Source organism: Portunus trituberculatus, chromosome 17, assembly GCF_017591435.1.
Source record: "Portunus trituberculatus isolate SZX2019 chromosome 17, ASM1759143v1, whole genome shotgun sequence".
Taxonomy (NCBI): Eukaryota; Metazoa; Arthropoda; class Malacostraca; order Decapoda; family Portunidae; genus Portunus; species Portunus trituberculatus.
Genome location: NC_059271.1, coordinates 22,245,375 through 22,264,295, shown reverse-complemented (window position 1 = coordinate 22,264,295; position 18,921 = coordinate 22,245,375). Strand labels below are relative to the sequence as shown.

At 35.0% G+C, this 18,921-nt stretch overlaps 2 protein-coding genes across 7 annotated transcripts in view; one reads left to right on the top strand and one right to left on the bottom strand.

Moving 5' to 3' along the window:
• LOC123504837 (zinc finger protein OZF-like) overlaps positions 1 to 18,921 on the bottom strand; it is a 182,409-nt gene that overhangs the window by 66,331 nt on the left and 97,157 nt on the right. The window lies entirely within an intron of this gene.
• On the top strand, positions 1,722 to 11,302 carry LOC123504840 (thioredoxin domain-containing protein 5 homolog). The gene is made up of 8 exons (XM_045255722.1): positions 1,722 to 2,573; positions 4,941 to 5,087; positions 5,429 to 5,537; positions 6,224 to 6,355; positions 6,693 to 6,848; positions 7,857 to 8,053; positions 8,610 to 8,742; positions 10,019 to 11,302. The coding sequence occupies exons 1-8, from the start codon at positions 2,425 to 2,427 to the stop codon at positions 10,142 to 10,144; spliced, it is 1,149 nt and encodes a 382-aa protein (XP_045111657.1). The 5' UTR covers positions 1,722 to 2,424; the 3' UTR covers positions 10,145 to 11,302.

The following is an 18,921-nucleotide window of genomic DNA, read 5'->3' as shown; positions in this document are numbered from 1 at the left end:
TGGCATAGTAAAGTAACACGCGCCACTTGATCATAATATTGACTTCTCTGAGAAGTAAATAAAGAATGGAAAATAAGGGCTTGTTAGAGAGCACACGACGATGCACAAAAAGAGAATTGTGTGCAGAAAAAATGTCCTGTTTTTCTTTTAACCAATAAGGTAGACGTGATGCTGCATGAACATAACAACATAAGAAAAGAGGGAAACTGCAAGAAGCCGCCAGGCCTATACGAGGCAGTCCCTGTGTGTTTAAGCTACCTAATTCCATCTATCATCCCAATATGATCTCTCGCCAACAAGATCGTGGTTATGGCTTTACATGACAACTGATAACTCTCACCTTTTCTTCTCTGGAGTGGATGAAGTAACCCTAATAAAGATTGAAGTCGTCAGGATATAAATCTACTGATAATATCATCATCTATTAAACTCGTTCATGTCTTGTTAAGGAAATGACACGTGAAATTTTTTTGTAAATACTTACTGAAATATCTTGGTTAATAAAGAAATAAACAAACAATGAAAGAAAACACCAAGAAAATGAAATCAACTTATTATATTGTACACCATACTGCACCAACTTGCACAAAATTGACTATTAGATAAGTGTCCTTTTATCAGTTCAGTCATCAGTTTCAGAAACTCCCTTATCTGGCAGGAAGAAATAAAAAACTGGCGGTATCCTCGGGAAAAGAAAACGTGCGTGTGAGATTATCCATACGAGTATTCAGGTGGTCTTTTGTGAACAGGTGGCATCCTCACGCGCAATTAATGGAGTATCTCATAAGGTATCTTTTGGACTGGGGTTCCGTGAATAGATGATGAATGGTGTTTTTAAGGTTAGGAGCTTCTTGTGGTATGTATTGCATTAATCCACCTGCACAAATGATTCACATACCAACACTGTTTTAAAATGAAAATTAAAGTTATGATTATGTGTATTTATCAAAACTAGTTACATTTCAGGTATGTTCATCTGTGCGACATCAGCAACGTTTTGAAATTTACTGGTACAAAATTGTAGCTGATTTCTGTCGAAATTGTACCACTAACTTTAATTCCCTTTGCCTAATCTGAAAATACTGAAGGAAACTTCATTACAATCGTTTTCCGTTACTGTCACCTCCACAACACAACACCACACCATGGGAGGTGTGTCACGGTGTTTGGGTGTACTGCTGACCATGACTTGAACGTGACGTAAATGTGACGTGACGGTGTTATGAAAGTTTTTTTTTCTTTTTCTCTCCATCGCCAGTTATAAGGAATGTACATTTAATTAATATCATAATATTTTTACCTCAAATAAGCCGAGGTATTATAATAAAATATACTATCATGGCGTGAATATCTCCGCACTAAGCAGTTACACCTGATATGGGTGGTGTTCAACTTCAACCAAACATTTCTGAAAACGATCAAGACATTATGAAACAACTATTTATGATATTCTGTTTAATTCAACATTGTTGTTTCTGCTCCTTGCTTTTACTACATCCCTATATCAACTTCATGATATACGATAATAAATGTATTTTTAACTAAGAAATATATGAATGTAATACTGACAAAATGTATTACAAATTCTAATTTTCTAAACCCCACTGCATGCTTTTCACTAAATCCCGATCCTTATCCTTTCTCTCTCGTGGTGCATCTCCCACGGGCCCACCAATCGCCGCTCGCCCTGTGTAACTCCTCTGGCGTGGGCTGCCGCACGTGCCAACCCTCGCCGACACCGTAAACAATGCCTCCTCTGTCTCTCAGTTAATGTCAAATATCTGAATTTGTATTGGTAATCAAATACTATATCGTCTCACATTTTTCTCTGCATGGTTGGTTGATGTGCAGAGTGAAAATAACTTACTTGATGAAGAAAAGTTTTAAGTTTTCGCATAAGCAGAGGGATAAAAATAGATATACAGATGAATACCGTACATAAGGTATGACCGTTGTGGCACTTATATCTTCGTGAATAATCTACATACCAACTGAGTGTGAAAGTTAAATACATTAAGTAAATAAATAATATAGATAAAAAGTGTTATTGTTCAGGAGAGATTACCTGCTTTGCTATTTTTGCGAAATACACATGATAAATGATATCTGGCACTTATTGTCCCATTGAATAATTATAAAATAATTTGTATACACGAAAGACAGCCAGTAGATAACCAAAATGTAAATAAGAGGATGAATTTTAAGATTACTTTCTTGATTGTTTTCTGTTAATGTAAGTACATTAGAAAATAGAGAGTAGAAAGTACCGTTGAGAAAGAGGAAACACATTGTCAATTCACCACCACCGCCTCCGCCAAGCCGCTATCCTTCGCACTGCCTGCTGCCTCACAGACCGCCCGTTCACCCCATCCCGGCAGTCGAACTCTTCACATCACCGAGACAAGACGTCCTCACCACGTCAACATGTTCTTTTGTATTATCTTGCTGAGTCTGGCGGCCACGCTGACTCAGCAGCAACAAAATGAAGTCAATGCAGTGGTGGATTTCTCTGATGAAACCTTTGCAGAATCGGTGGCTGTCAAGCCTCACTTTGTGAAATTCTATGCCCCGTGGTGAGTGGTTATGTTTGTGAGGGGAGTGTTTGGACATGGGATGGCCAAAGGGTAAAGTCTAAGGAGGCTTTTTTCAAGTACTTTCATTGTTTACGTAATTGAAATGTTATTTTTCCATTGTGTCGAGTTGATATTTTTTTACATTAATGTCGCTATATCCAAGAAAATTTAAATAGAATGCGTGGAAGAATTTATATATATATATATATATATATATATATATATATATATATATATATATATATATATATATATGGTAAAACTACAGAACCACTGCTCCCCCCCTTTCCTCTCTCCTCCCCCCTTCTCCCCCCAACAAGCTTGGGGGACTGTGGGAGTCGGGTTTTTTTTTTTGGGGGGGAGCCAAAAGAGGCGAAATATGTCGATCCATAAACTCTCACTGATGGTAAACACGTTACATATACTGCACTGTGCTATACGTATTATACAGATTGGTGTGGAGCAGTGATTCTAGAGAAGAACCATATATATATATATATATATATATATATATATATATATATATATATATATATATATATATATATATATGTGTGTGTGTGTGTATATGGTAATTATCTATAATATGTCCATGTTCCCCCATCCCAAAACAAGTTTGGGGCATGTGAAGAATCAGAATTTGAACGGAGAACAAGAAATCAGTGAAATATGAATGTTGAAAGGTCTACAAGAATTACACTTAACATTCAGATTTTTCTAGTCTAAGCTATCTTAATTGAGGAGGGGAGGCATCTGTGCCCCATTGGACACCTATACTAGGACAGTAACCTAATCTAACAAAACACCTTAAAAGTTACACTGTTATGCCATATCAGAGAGTTGAGGAGATTGCCTGGGCGATGGAGGTGCATACAGTTTTGTAGCTTTGTTAATAAGCATTCGGAACCTCTTCTTTACCTTTGTATATAATATCTTGAATATTGTTGTTGCTATAAAAGTAGCACCATTTGCTTCACTTCCCTCTGAGTTGCCATATTAACAAATGACATTGAGCCTCAATCAGAACACCTGACTTGTCTCTAAACCAAAAGAAAACTTTAACTGAACTGACCATGGAAAGCTGTCATTGGTGACCTTACAAGATGAATTCGTGATTGGAGGGGCAGTTCTATAGATACCATGATATCCTAATATCCTGCTACCCATAAATCCCAGTTATAAACAAAATGCAATCATTTCAGTGTTTGCTCTTGACTGATGCACAGGTCCCTGAACTCAAAATTTTAAGTCTCAAATTTCTGATGTTCAAATGCTATTACAACCACACTACATGTGTACCCTGCAATTTTGATATGTTTACGGCAAGGTCATCACCATTTCTGTGGGTTTCATGCTTGTATCTGATGTTGCTTGATTGCAAACATCTATCATATATATATATATATATATATATATATATATATATATATATATATATATATATATATATATATATATAATGATTTTTATTTATTATTTTTTTCCGGTTTCCTTCAAAACTGTTGTTTATTTGAACTGAAAGAGTGTTCATACATGTGCCTCATGCTTGTTAAGTATTTTAATCTTAGCAAAAGCAGGTGTTGCTTATAAGTGATCTTGGTAAAAGAAAAGGCAGTCATTAAGGAGATGTATGAGGAGCAAGTAAATATTTTACTGCTGGCTGTATTTTGTTAGACAATTTGTGATTGTACTGTTCTTGTTGTATGTGTAGTGGACATAGGTAATTTTACCTATATAATTTAATGTTTGTTGACATGTTACTTTAGGAGAGGACCACAAGGCTCTACACGTTTAGCAGTATTTTTTTTATTAGCTTTATCGATACTGATAAATTTTATTGAAGTTTGCGTCACCAAGTAATATTTTCCATGATAAAAGGAATTTTTAATGGATAGGTCAGGTTAGGTCATAAGGTTAGATAGATTAGGCAAACTGAATGCCTTCTTTTTAAACTATTATCATTCAAGTATCCTAAAAATGACAATTTTTGTGTTCTTCACCCATAAACCCTGTTTTCTGATGAATCCTCAAGGTAGAGAAGGATGTGGGGAGAAGAGGCAAATAGAGTATTTCCAAAATGCTTCATGCTCAAAATTGTCTATAACATTAGAAAAAAAAATGAATATCAATTTTGTGCTCAAAATGCAATTTGATCCTTTTGTAAAAATTTACCTTTAGGAGAAAGTTATTTGGTCTCTGATGGCTTAAGACAAAGAAGTGACAGCATAGTAGTTAGTAACTTTGTTGTTGTTTTAGTACATTTTATGTAATTACTGAGCAATGAAACTTGAACTTATTCCTTAATTAGAGTTCTGGTTCATTTGTTAAACATGCTATCAATCACTGATTGTACTTTGTTGTTTTCAGGTGTGGCCACTGCAAAAGGTTGAGCCCCACCTGGGATGACCTTGCAAATAAGTACAACACTGATGAGGCTGAGGTGGTGGTAGGGAAAGTGGACTGCACCCAGCATACTGCTCTTTGTTCTTCTCAGGATGTGACTGGTTATCCCACGTAAGTGTAAGAAAGCTTCAATACATTAATCACTGGCATTATTTTGGTAACTATATTATGAATTGATAAAGAACTTTCCTGATGTTGGAATCAAAGTTAACCCGGGCATGTACTTAAGTACAGTAGCAAATAGAGTTATGCATTATATTGTACAATAACTGCAAGGTTGTGAAGATGTAGATAAGGATGGAAACAAGAGAAGTGTGAAATTAGATAAATGTATATGAGAAGAACGTTTATGAGGAAAATTGTTTGTAAATTATAAAGAAATATGCTGATGGTAAAGATCTAGAAGTTGTATTGATTTTTATTACTTAAGATTCTCAACTTTTTTCCTCCAGACTTAAGCTGTTTGCAAAAGGTGTGAAGAGTGGCATCAAGTACAGAGGCCCTCGAGACTTAGCATCTTTGGAGAAGTTTATTGCTGACCAACTGGGAACTGATGTGGAGGTGAGTATGGAGAGGAGAGAAGGGAAGCGAAGGGAAGAGTAAGAGAAAAAGAAAGAGGAAGAAAGAGCGATGGGGTGGATGTTACTTCTAGACTACATCACATTGACATTACAATGTATATAATAAGAAGGTTCATCTATGATCATGACTGATAATTTCATTGTATGCCTGTGTATTGCAGCCAAGTTTTCTATGAAGTTTGTTACAGTTGTTCTAATTATTCATATTTTGCACTTAGAAAATATTTGTTTCAAATAGGTTAAAATCTCAAATATTATCAAAATGCCATCCTTATCTGATGTTTTATTAGAATGTTATTGCAAAAATATAGCAAGACATGGTCCCTGAAAACTTTAGTAAGCTTTATCAGATGCAGTATTTATGATACTAAATCACCACTTTTTTAAAAAATGTGCCCTAACATCAATTACTTGTGCTTATTTGTTGTTTTGGCTTGTGGTTCTCAGCTATTTTTTGGTTCATGATAGCAACTGTGTGTTGATAGAATCTGATCATAGCTTTAGTGTCAAGAGAAACATTTGGTTAATGTTTTGCTTGTATTTATATGCCTTTTTGTGATATATATGTTTGTTTATTTTGCTTTTCATTAAGCTCAGGATATGTTGTTATCTTTTTCTGACTTGACATAATGTATATACAGGCATTTCAACTTGCTCCCTCCATAGGAAGGTGAGGAAGCCTCTGTGCCAGAGGCTGTGACAGGCCTGGTGGAACATACAGACACCACTTTCAAGACATCAGTTGTACGTGGCAGGCACTTCATCATGTTTTATGCTCCTTGGTGTGGACATTGTCAGGTGAGAATTATTCAATTTTTTTATATCTTCTAGTCTTTGTTGTACTGAAATTTTAATTCTAGACATACATGATGAATTCAGATTTGTTTAATTTGATTCTTGCATGTGACTGGAAAAAGACCATGGTAGTCTTACTCATAAATTGTTTTGTTTTGATCGTACTCTAATGAAAATAGTGCTTCTTGACTGCAAAACTGATTGTAATAGTGAATAAGCATGGAAGTTATTTAAGAAAATTTAAAGGCAAAGATTTTAAATTGTTATCTTGAAAAATTCAAATGATGTTTAAAGAATCCTATTTTTAGTGTTTTTATTTATTTTGTGATTTTCTCTGTAGAGACTTTCCCCAGCTTGGGAGGCATTGGCTCACTCCTTTGAACATGATAAGTCAGTGAGCATTGGAAAGGTGGACTGCACTCAGTACCAGTCAATCTGCACCCAGTATGAGGTGAAAGGCTACCCAACACTCTTCTGGATTGTTGATGGCAAAAAGGTAAATTGATAAATATGAGATATATCTTATTTTCTCCACATGCGTGATTCCACTCATCTCGGCCTGGCCTCTCAGAATCTCTCTCTGATCCCAGTGCAATTTCTTATGTTCTGCTACTCACTCTTCCCTCACTTATATATCTTGATATATTTTAGTTTATGTTACACTTTTCTCTCAAAAGTTATCTCCTCATAAGGTTGAAATTTACATATATTCTTACACATGTATATACACTTCACGTACATGACACATCCCAAAGGCACAGTTAGCCAATTCAATAGCTGGGACATAGCTTCTGTATAGACACAGTTTACTTGGAGACAAGTCATGGCAACACATTTCCAGATGGATCTTAGGTCATCTCCATTTGACTGTCTGATAAATTTACTTGTGACCTGTGTCCTCCTCATTTGTACTCCTAATTTGTAATGTTAATTTACACAGCTGCTGATGGTGATCTGGGCACCTTATTCTCCTTTCATCTTTCTTTTGTCTTGGTTTTGTGACAATATACTGCTGATGTACCACATATGTTTTCTTCTTCGAGAACTACCAGTGTAGTATCCACAGCTCTGAGACGTGGAGTGTTGCCTCACGTACACCCAAGCAGTTTATTGAATGCATATTTCTTGTTTATTTATATATATTTGTTATGTGAAGAAGTGCTTGTTTATTACATAGACCATAGACTACAATATTTTGTAATCTCTGTATACTATGGTGTATGCAAAGATGAGAATGAAAGCTTTATAAATGCATAAAAATTGAAATTCCACAATTTGATATCATGAGCTTTGAGAAAGAGAAAAAATGCAACTTAACAAAGCTTGACACTGTACAGGTACAGTTATATAATTGAAGATCTTGCATAAATCATCGACAGAATTGTGACCTGATTTTGTCATGGAATGTTGGTAGTCAGCTAATGTAAACAACAATATATATGTTCAATATGTACACATAGTATTGACTGGAGTCTGCATGCTATATTGTATTACCTATCTGCAGGTGGAGAAGTATGCAGGAGATCGAAGCCATGATGATCTGAAGAAATTTGCTTCAACCATGATGGGGAAGGAGGACCAGCAGGCAGATCAGAAGGATCAAAAAGATGAGCCTCAGCCACCTGTTGTTGTCCTCACCTCGGAGAACTTTGAAAATGCCATTGAGAAGGGAACTAGCATGGTGAAATTCTTTGCTCCATGGTATGGTTTGCGATGACTTGTGTTTTTCAGTTTGAAATATATATATATATATATATATATATATATATATATATATATATATATATATATATATATATATATATATATATAATTAGTTGATTAAGTAAAATGCAGTGAACAGATAAAAGCCCAATTCGACAAGTGTAAACTTAATAATTATGAGGAATATAGGAGCTAAATGCTTGATAATTTTGTGATAATATATATATATATATATATATATATATATATATATATATATATATATATATATATATATATATATATATATATATTGTGTGTGTGTGTGTGTGTGTGTGTTCATATTTTCATACCTTTAAAAAAATTAATAGATTTTTTGATTGATCTGTAGATGTCACATATATTTTGGTTTCTTTAGAGGACATACTTGTGTGCAGAGATATGGACAAATATTGTTTCATCCATATGTAATGTTTAGGTTATCAGCTTACAGGTAGATACTCTGGTGTACTGGTGCCTTCATTGTGAAGATGGCAGTGGATGAATATGTTATACAGGATTGTTTTCCCTACAGGTGTGGCCACTGCAAGCGTATGGCTCCTGCTTATGATGAACTTGGCCGTAAATTTGTTGGTCACGATAAAGTTAAGATTGCCAAGGTGGATTGCACACAGGAAGTAAACAGACAGCTTTGCAGTGAACAAAATGTAAGTATTAATTGTGGCTATTTTATTACCATATTTTTTCAATATATATAAGACACCTTGTCTTGGAAGATGTACCCTGATGTTAGAAAGATGGAGAAAAAAAAAAAGAACACCAAAAAACTGATGTGCAATATTCAGTCATTATCTCCATTCAGCACTGCTAATCAGCATTATCTTCATTAGAGTTCACTTAACAGACATTTAAGTGATTACAAATAAAAAATAATGCTAGAATATGAAGTTAACATTGTTAGAATGTTGTCCTGATATAAATACAAGAGTCCATTGTCTAGGTATATGCTGCAAGAATCATATATGGAGATGATTTGCACATTGTTCTGATACATGGCTAAGCATTAACGTAAGCCAGATTTATGTGATCCTAAGACATGATAAAATTTCATGGGGTCTATTAGAGCACTGTGAAATACTGTAGTATTTCTTTTGAGCTGTTGGGAGAACAGTGAGGGCAGGCAGATGGGGAAGACAAAAAATGAACACACACTTTTGGAGGAGTGATATTTTCGTATTCCTTACTGAGCAAAAACATATATGACTTGTACATTAGATGATACAGGCTGTCTGTGTCATGATTGATTTTAGCTCATACTGGTTATATGATGGCCCTCAAACTATCAAACCATCTGAGGATGTTTTAAGCCAGTGATCACTAATCAGCCAAGATGGTGATGGGAATTAAATATCTTGAATGTATTGCCAGAAATAGGATATCATATTAATGCATTTGTAGTATATATATATATATATATATATATATATATATATATATATATATATATATATATATATAGATAGATAGATAGATAGATAGATAGATAGATAGATAGAGATTTTTTTTTTCTCAGCATGATAACAGTATTTGTTGATTTGAATGTTTTGTGGTATTAAAAGTATTTTTAACCTTAAGTACTTTGGTTTTATCATAGGAATAACTGGAAAAGCTAACCTTCAACAATATTTTCATGAATATTTTCCAGAGTATCTTCTGGAAAAGTGCATCTTATATGCTGTAGAATAGTACTCAGGACCTACATATCTTGCATTCACTTGCGAATGTATTGTATGTATATCTCTTGCTTTACAGTCTTGAGATTTTCAGATTATCTTCTCAAATATGTCTAATTTGTAAAAAGTTATTATTTTTAAAAGTCATCTAATTAAACAGTATTAGTCATTTAATTAAGCAGTACTAAAGTTATTTTCCAGTTGAGTGTAAATGTTGCTGTGGTAACTGAGACAATTTTTCCATATGCAGGTGGATGGCTTCCCTACTTTATTCTTGTACAAGAATGGTGAGAAGGTCAGCGAGTATAATGGAGATCGCTCTCTTGATGACATGGTGAACTTCATCACCAGAAACCAGGAGCATGATGAACTCTAAAGCCTGAGTAACCCACCCACCACCTCCCCTACATCATTCATCTCAGAATTCTTATCTGTAACACATCTTTCAACTTTGTGTAGCTTTTTTTTTTTTTTTTTTTTTTTTTTTTTTTACTTTAGTTATTTTTTCTTGCTGTTTTCTGTTGATGAATTTGTAAGTGATTAGTTTGTATATTTCATAAACTTTTTATTGGAAAGCATCACTTTGAGTTGAATGTGGATGCTTTTCTTTTGCCATCAAGTAGTCTTTGAGAATACCAACCATTCACATGTTAATGATTGTGTTCTGACCCACTTTTGTTTTAGCTTGTTTTTCTTGCAGTCTTCTTTGTTAATTGAGAGTGATACATAACTGAAACACCTGTCATTCTGTGACATTTTGTGGTGATCTGATGGGATTAAAAAATATTTGAATTAAAATTTTGGAGCAGATATTTCATGAAGGACTGTTACAGTTGAAGCTTTATATTTTATTTGAATGTAGTTGTAGAATGCTCAAAATGTATTAATGGCTTTAATTGTTCTGAATTGGTTCTGATGTGAATTTGTTCATTAAGTATTATTCTGTTAAGATATAAGCTTGTTAAGTAATGTATTGATTCTATTAATTAAACCTATTTGTTATATTTTCGTCAATGTAAAGAACATTGTCCTACTTTGGATACTAATATCCAATGTCAGACTTAACTTTTATGTGGAGACATACATGTGAATTATAATTACATAATGAAGTCAGCACACTTAAAGAGTTCTGCACCTTTAAATGTGGTGAAATGGTAACCATGAATTTAAAGTGACAAAAAACATAATTTATGAAACTGATGTGGGTGTGTTGGATCTAAGTGTGCTGACATTAGCTTTTTTGACTGGACCTTTCAGTATGACCACTGCTAAGCATAATTTCATCAATGTAATGGTGTTTTGTCAAATATTTTTGTGGCTTTCAGAAACTTTAGTCTTTTTGAGTGAGTACATTGCATTACTCAAGTTCAGTTAAGAGCAGATTTGTTGTGTCCTCAATTGTTGTGCTTCCTTTCAACTACTGATGTGCTTCCTTTCTGAACAACAGACAGTTTTTATTAAATTTCAGGGACAACAGGTTGGTACTTCTTGATTTGTATTATTTTTTATAAATTACCAACATAAAAGGACAACATTTGATTGTTTACTTCCATCTTTGCCATAGTTTTATGGTGTCTACACCTGGTCAAACACTACTCATTGAACAAACACTACCATATTATAATGTGTAGCAGGATGATGCACAGATTTGAAGAAAACTGATCTGGCAACAAGCAGTACTACCAGATGCTGTTGTATACCACAGTTTCTACTCCATTCACTGGGCTAAGTCCAGTTGACAGTTGAATGCTAATGTCTCCTGTCAACATGAGTGTTTAACTCGGGCTCAAATAATGTAAGTGTTGTTGCCAGTTTCTGGAGATGTAAGAATGTGTCCCTGTGTTAATCTGGCCTTGAGAGAGAAGTGGTCATTACCTGTGTTTAGTGCTGTATATCATTACTGGTATGGTGTGCAGCAAGATGAAATAGTGCTATAAAGCATAATAATAAATAATTGCTGCAGTGTTCAAGGATAAGGTGAAAAAAAAAAAGGGAATGGTGCAAAGAGTGATTACGCAGAAGAAATTGGAGGAGAAACCGTACAATGATTTTTTCATGAACTGCAGATGGTTCTAAACCTACAACTCTTTAGTTGCTGCAACAGGTTTACTTATATCTTTATAAACTGCTTTGATGTTTCATGAAGAGTTCTGCCAGTGTACAGTGAACCCTCAGACTTTAAACATAATTAATTCCGGAAGGCTGTTCTATGTTTGAATTGTTTCAAGTGCGAAACTGTTTTCCCCATAGGAAACAATGTAAATAATTTTAATTCGTTCCAACACCCTAGATTTTTACCTAAGTAAATAAGAATTGAACTATGTAAAATCAATATTATTTACCTTTTGGTGATGAGTTTCATGGCGAGTGTCACTAAATCAGGCATTAAAAATAGACTGGATGGTGGCAGCACTACCATTAGCATATTCATTAGTCCTATGTGGATTCTTTGTTTCACATCTGTTACAACTTACCACAACAGTAGTTAAGAAATATTTTTGTTAGTTATGAGAGTGTACTATTGTGAAATATTGCTCAACCATCCTACCTGGTTAAGTGACTCTGGTCAAATAAAAAACTGGTCAAATGTCCTGACCCAAGCTGGGAATAAGAGCAAGGCAACAATGTGGAATCAAAGGAAAGCATGAACTGATGTTTACCTCCCACCAACAGTGCTAGCATCACCCATATTCCCCAGATTCAACCACCTTTGGGTTATTCTAGGTCAAAATTTTGTTGCAACTCTGAGAGTAAAAATTATTGAAATTTTGTTTCAAGTCCGAGGTGTTCTAAGTTCAAGGGTCCACTGTACTTTGACTAACAGCCTATTCATATGGCAGTTTCTTTGTCCTTGTGAGACTTATGGTTTGCAGTGTGGAGAGGGCAGGTGAGACCAAAGCAAGTTGAATTGTGTGCTTAGCACTGTCAAAGCCTCTGTACTGACAGTACAGAGGCTCAGTACAGTATCCAAAATTTGAAATATGTTGGCCCATGGTGCTCACTTCTGATGTTATCAGTGCTCATTCCCTCTACCTGTTGCCATCTGGCATCAGTGTTTGTCCAATGAACATTGTCCAATTGTGTAGACACTGAATAGAAATGGGCATCTAAAGGCCCTGATTTATTAAATTACTTTTCAAAAGAAACTTTTTATTGTACATATTTTTGCCATCACCTTTGTATGCAAACTTGCTTTCATCATTTGCTGTCAGAAGAAATTTACTTTCTAATCTGATTTTATTTCCTTGCTTCTTGATAACCACAAAAGGATATCGTGGTTCTTAAAGAATGAAGAAAACTGCCATTCTATAAAATGCTGTCTACCTCTGTCACACATGAAATATTTCATAGTTATTTGATGTCTTTCTGAATATACCATAAGTAATAATTTGATGTGTAGATGGGTGTCAGTTGTCCACTAGCCTAGCAGAAATCATCTGTTGTTATGTCACATATTAAGCACCACAACAAAAACATTGGTGCTAGATCAGAGAGGACATTGAGACATTGAGTAGAAGTGATGAGGGATCAGACTTCATTGTACAGAGAATGCCACAAATCTCTAACCAATTGTTGTCTTATCTATCTTTTTATCCAAACAAGTATTTGATTAGATTGTGATAATTTTTGTGTGAAGTGGATCTGGCTGTAACAATATATCTGGCATATTACCATGCAAATTATGGAAGCAAATAGTTGACCCTCATTGTGTTCAGCTGTTTTTTGTACTTGACTAAATGTAAAAGAATAAATTATGAAAGAAAAAAATAGTGAATGGGATGTTCAGACTTAGAGGAAAATACAGGAATGTTGCTAGCATAGAAACTAATATTTCTGAACTACAAATCTGTGATGCTTATTTCCATTTGTTGAAGAAGAATTATGTGGAGAGTGCTTAGCTATTCAACAAGTGAATGAGGCCATTTTATTTTACAGTTTTTATTTTATTTCCTTGGATGAGCTGATGTAATTCACACAATATTTTCAGATTCACATGTTAGATTTGTGACCACTAACTATTCTTCTCAACCATGAGAGCTTAGAGTTTATAGAATCAGTTATATAGACAAGGATGTTACCTCACCAAGCACACTCCATATTTGTTCTTCAAGGTGTACAGTAACTTACCAAGTGAAGAGCTTGGGTGCAAACCTTGACTTGCCTAATGGGCAAGATTGTAACTGGTGAGATATGTGCATTATGGAAGTGTTTGTGGCATCTGATTAGGGAATCGTGGAATATGTATGTACTTAGTGTGTAATCTTGTACAGATATTAGATAATATTAGACAATTGCAAGAAAATGGAAATGAAAGGTCCCTTCTGGTGCTTTCTATTTTTAAGTCATAGGAGTACAAAATATTCAAAGAAAGTATTCATATTTCTTCTCAGTAATTGCTTTCTTTCATAATTATATGACAATTGGTGAATGTAGAAACTTATTTTGTATATCAAAGGAATTAAGATAAAAACTGCATGAACATTGTATTCCTGGTCAATGATTAATGACTTTTATATTTAGTTTGTATACAGTAACAAATATCACAGGTCAATCCAAGGTTAAATTTTCCAAGCCATCAATTTGTCATACTGTGCAATTGCCGTTATTTTGCCTCTGTCTCACTGGCAGATATATAAAGAAGATTCTCTACCTATTCCTAAAGAAACGATTACAATGTGGGTAGCTGACTCAATTAAGTGTACTGGAGAAATTAAAGGTTTTGTAGGTGTATCCTTGCTCCCTTCCCCACCTTCCTCATCCCCACACATCATCCACATGGGCATATACAGACTGTCTTTCATCACTGTTTGCTTACTGTAGTTACATTGTTTTTAAAGTAATATACAAGGAACATATGACTTTAGTCAAATATCAGTTCAAAATGGCAGGTATTGTAGTGCATTCACAGTACTGTACTAAGATTTTGTATTTTGATATGGCTAATATTGAGCAGTAATTTTTTCATAGGTTGTAGAGCAGTATTACATATATACCAAGCTTGGAGTTTTCTGGTAGAAGGAAAGGTTCTAGTGTATTTTGTACTTAACTGGTCATGTGAAAGAAGATACAAACATTAATGGATGATTTTTTTTTTCTAATCTAACAGACTGTAAAGTAATAGGGAAAAATATATTACACTGTAAATTTTAGCTACAAAATGTACAGTTCCTTGATAAGATGTATTTTTCTCACCTTTTTCAATGAAATGGACATACTGAAGACCTAATTGTGAGAGTATAACTGCTTTCTTCTTGCTGCAATGTTCTCAGAGTTGCTAATGCCTATTATGTGAAGTGAGCTCATCCTGGAAAGTATTGGTGCAATGTTTCTTCCTGAGAGATGTAAGGGTTTCAAATAAGTCTGGCTATGCTCCAGAATAGCATGAAAGAAATAATTTAATAAACTGATATTTCTTTAGAGTAACTATTTTATATTAACTGCAAGTTTTGTATGCAAGCACATGATAATATTAGTAAAATTTTCTGGTAAGTTGTAAGCCTACTCAGGTACTGCTAGTTCAAGTGCTACTTATTGATATATTAATTTGTTATCTCTTTTTGTGAAAGTATATAGTGAAGAGGGATGTTACTGCACTCATTTCACTCTTTTCATTAATTAGATTCTTGAATGTACATATGGTTCCCTACCTGATGAAGCAGCCTCCTTCCCTTATTTTTAACTGGACTGACATGTCAACTCAAGGGATTTTAATAAGTAAGTATCTAAGCCAGAGGTCGTGACGTATCAATGACGCCACACCTCAACCTAACTCATTGTCTGCCTCCTCATCCAGACTCCCTCCTATAGTTGCTACATCTCTCATACCCACTCTATATCACCGCCACTCGATCAGTCTTCCCCCCACATATCTCTCTCTCTCTCTCTCTCTCTCTCTCTCTCTCTCTCTCTCCACATTTGTAATAATTTCTAATCCCATTTCAAACACCTACAACAGTGTTATTCACTAATTTTTGCAAGTGAGTCACTTGGGTTAAACACATTCATTGGGAGAGGCGCAGCTAGTGCAAGCTAGCATAACTCCATTCAATGAAGTAGTACTGGTCTGCTAGTGCAATATAGTACATAAGATGAATTAGACATGGTAATATTAGCCTGTATATCTTGTTATTAAGACCAAAACAAAGACCAAGCTTACTTAATGATGTGATGAGTGGTAGTCTGCTTTTTGGTTGTTATTCATTTATCTATTTATTTATCGAGAGCCGTAAATTGAATCATCGCGAGCCGCACAATGAATAGCCTACTACTGACCTACACACATTAATTTATATTAAACGAAACAAACGCGATACATTTAAAAGCATGAATTATTAGTTTATTATTCACATTTCTTCCAAGCCTTGCGTGCAGCAGACTGTAATACCCCTTTTAAGTGGGTGTGCGCTTTCAAGAACACCACCACCACTACCATCACCATCACACCTCTTTGCAGTTAAGTAGCTTCATGAAACCACGCTTCGGTTAAAGAAAAAAAAAAAAGTGGGGGAAAATATAATAACAAGGGGAAACTCGGCGACAAAAATTAAACGAGGGTTCCGGGAAACGTGGCTGTGAGAGGGAAGAGGCAGGTTTCATTTTGCAGTATAAAAAAAGAGATTATTATTATTATTTTTTTTTTTTTTGCACTGCTATTTCTGCCAACTTTCCTCAGTCATCAGCCATTCTGTGACATTTCTGGCTCTACAACCACCTCTAAACATTACACTCAATAGAATCTGCAATATCTATCACACACACACACACATATGTATGTACATATATGTATATATATATATATATATATATATATATATATATATATATATATATATATATATTTTTTTTTTTTTTTTTTTTTTTACATGCCCCTCTTTATTGTATAAAAGATTATAAAGATTTCCCACATTGCTTTAGTGCTGTGTATTGTTAATTATAGTGAAAAGGGTTAAGTTTATAAAGTTATATAGTGTATCCTTTTGAAATGTAAGCTCGTTTTCGTGCGTCGCTGTAGTGAGCCTTGAAAACGAAAGTACTGTAGGCAGGGCCGGATGAAATTCACGCCTGTTTTATTGACTTGCTTCTCTCTTAAATGCTTGGTTAACTATAGCGAAATAGATAAATAAAATAAGTGTCCCCGTTGAAACCCTATCTCTCTCTCTCTCTCTCTCTCTCTCTCTCTCGAAAGTTACGATCCTTAGGAGAGAGAGAGAGAGAGAGAGAGAAATTACTACCATTATGTTCGTACTTCCAATAACAAAGCAAGATTAAAACAATAAAAAAAGCACGGTGATCCAAAACAATCCTATTCACTCGCAGAATTCCCAAAGGCAACGAATTAAAAAGGAAAGAAAAGAAAAGGAGAGAAAAGAGGAACAATTCACTTAACTCAAGTTGTCGAACTGTTTCGTTTCTTCTCCCTCGAGCGTCTCTAAACAGTAGAAGAGCACAGATGGGAGGCATACTGAACCGTTTCAGAGCGTACCAATGCGAGAAATGAAGGAGAGAAGACAAACAGTTAACTCGGGTAAGTGAGATGGACAGACCAATTAGGCTGAATGGAAGTAGAGAGTCTTGTGCAGGGAAGGAAGTGTCGACGTGTCGCTGGAGGAGGGGAAGTATTATAGTCGAAGTTAAAAGGAGAGAGAGTGAGTGAGTGAGTGAGTGAATGAGTGAGCGAGGGAGTGAGTAAGCACCAAACAGCCAGGGAAATAAATTGGAAGGTAAAAAAAAAAAAAAAAAAAAAAAAAGAATAAAGAGTATGACATATTAAGGGAAACGATATTGATGAGAGTTACATCAGTGGTAGCGAAAGAGATGTAAAGAGAAAGAACGGATTTCTCTTGTTACGTACTGAAAGTGTAATTAGGAGTGGTTCAGTTGTGATAGCAGCAGTCGTAAAATGCTTTGGTTCCTAATTTTCACTATCTTTTAAACTTTTTGAGGAGTTTACACACACATATATATATATATATATATATATATATATATATATATATATATATATATATATATATATATATATATATATATATATATATATATATATATATATATATATATATATACAACGTTTTTTTTATACCACGTGGGCTTTACACGGGAATTTCTGGGCTAAAGGTTATACTTTTTTTGGGTACCTCCTATCTCAAAGCCCACCCGCTAGGAAACCATTGCCCCGAGTGAGGAAGCCCAACCTACACTCGAACCGGATTCGAACGCATTCGAACCCGTGCACTTAGAGACCTCTCGGACCCCAAAGCACGCGTGGTTTCACTGTGCCACGGCGGCCCTGTGATTCCAGTGACTAATACTACGAATTTTACTTTATCGATAGGAAAAACGCTCATGGTGGAACCCGTTTAAGGTCTTTCAAAGCATACGTGATAAGACAACGATGCGAAACAATTAACAGCATCATAAATACTGCAAAAAAATCTTTAAAAGCAGCTTAAAGAAAGTAGAAGATTGAAAAGATAGATTTTGCATTTCTATTGCATTTAAAAGATTGAAGGTGGACAAGCAATAAGTAGAGATGTCTCAGAGTGATTAGCAGGCCTGGCAAGATGTATCAAATAATAATAAAAGCGTTAAAAATACCGTACGTATCAGAATGTGGTAGAAAGCAGCAAAAGAAACTTATCTTCATCCTCACCTGATCTCTACCTAAATTCATTAACATAAACAAACTTCAATATCTCATTTTGTTTGATTAACGTTTGTGGAATGTTTTCATGAAACGTGGTACAGTGGAACCATGCGTCCTTTGGGGTCCAAGGGGTTTCCAAGCGCACGAGTTCGAATCCTGTCCACGGTCCGAGTGTAGGTTGGGCTTCCTCAATCGGGGCAACGATTTCCTAGCGGGTGGGCTTTGAGATAGGAGGTACCCCAAAAAGTATCCCCTTTAGCCCAGAAATTCCCGTGAAAAGCCCACATGGTATAAATGGAAAAAAAAAAAAAAAAAAACGTGAGTTTCTGAGGATACTTGCATTATTCTAGTAATCGTTTAATATAGATTTTGCACCACTAATGGAAAAACAACATCATGAGAACCTGACTTGACTTAACTAATCGCCGTTGTGGGCTCTGAGTATAACCCTGATGAAAGCTGAAAGCGTTTACGAAATGCAAGCCATGGTTTAGGAAGTGTGAGCT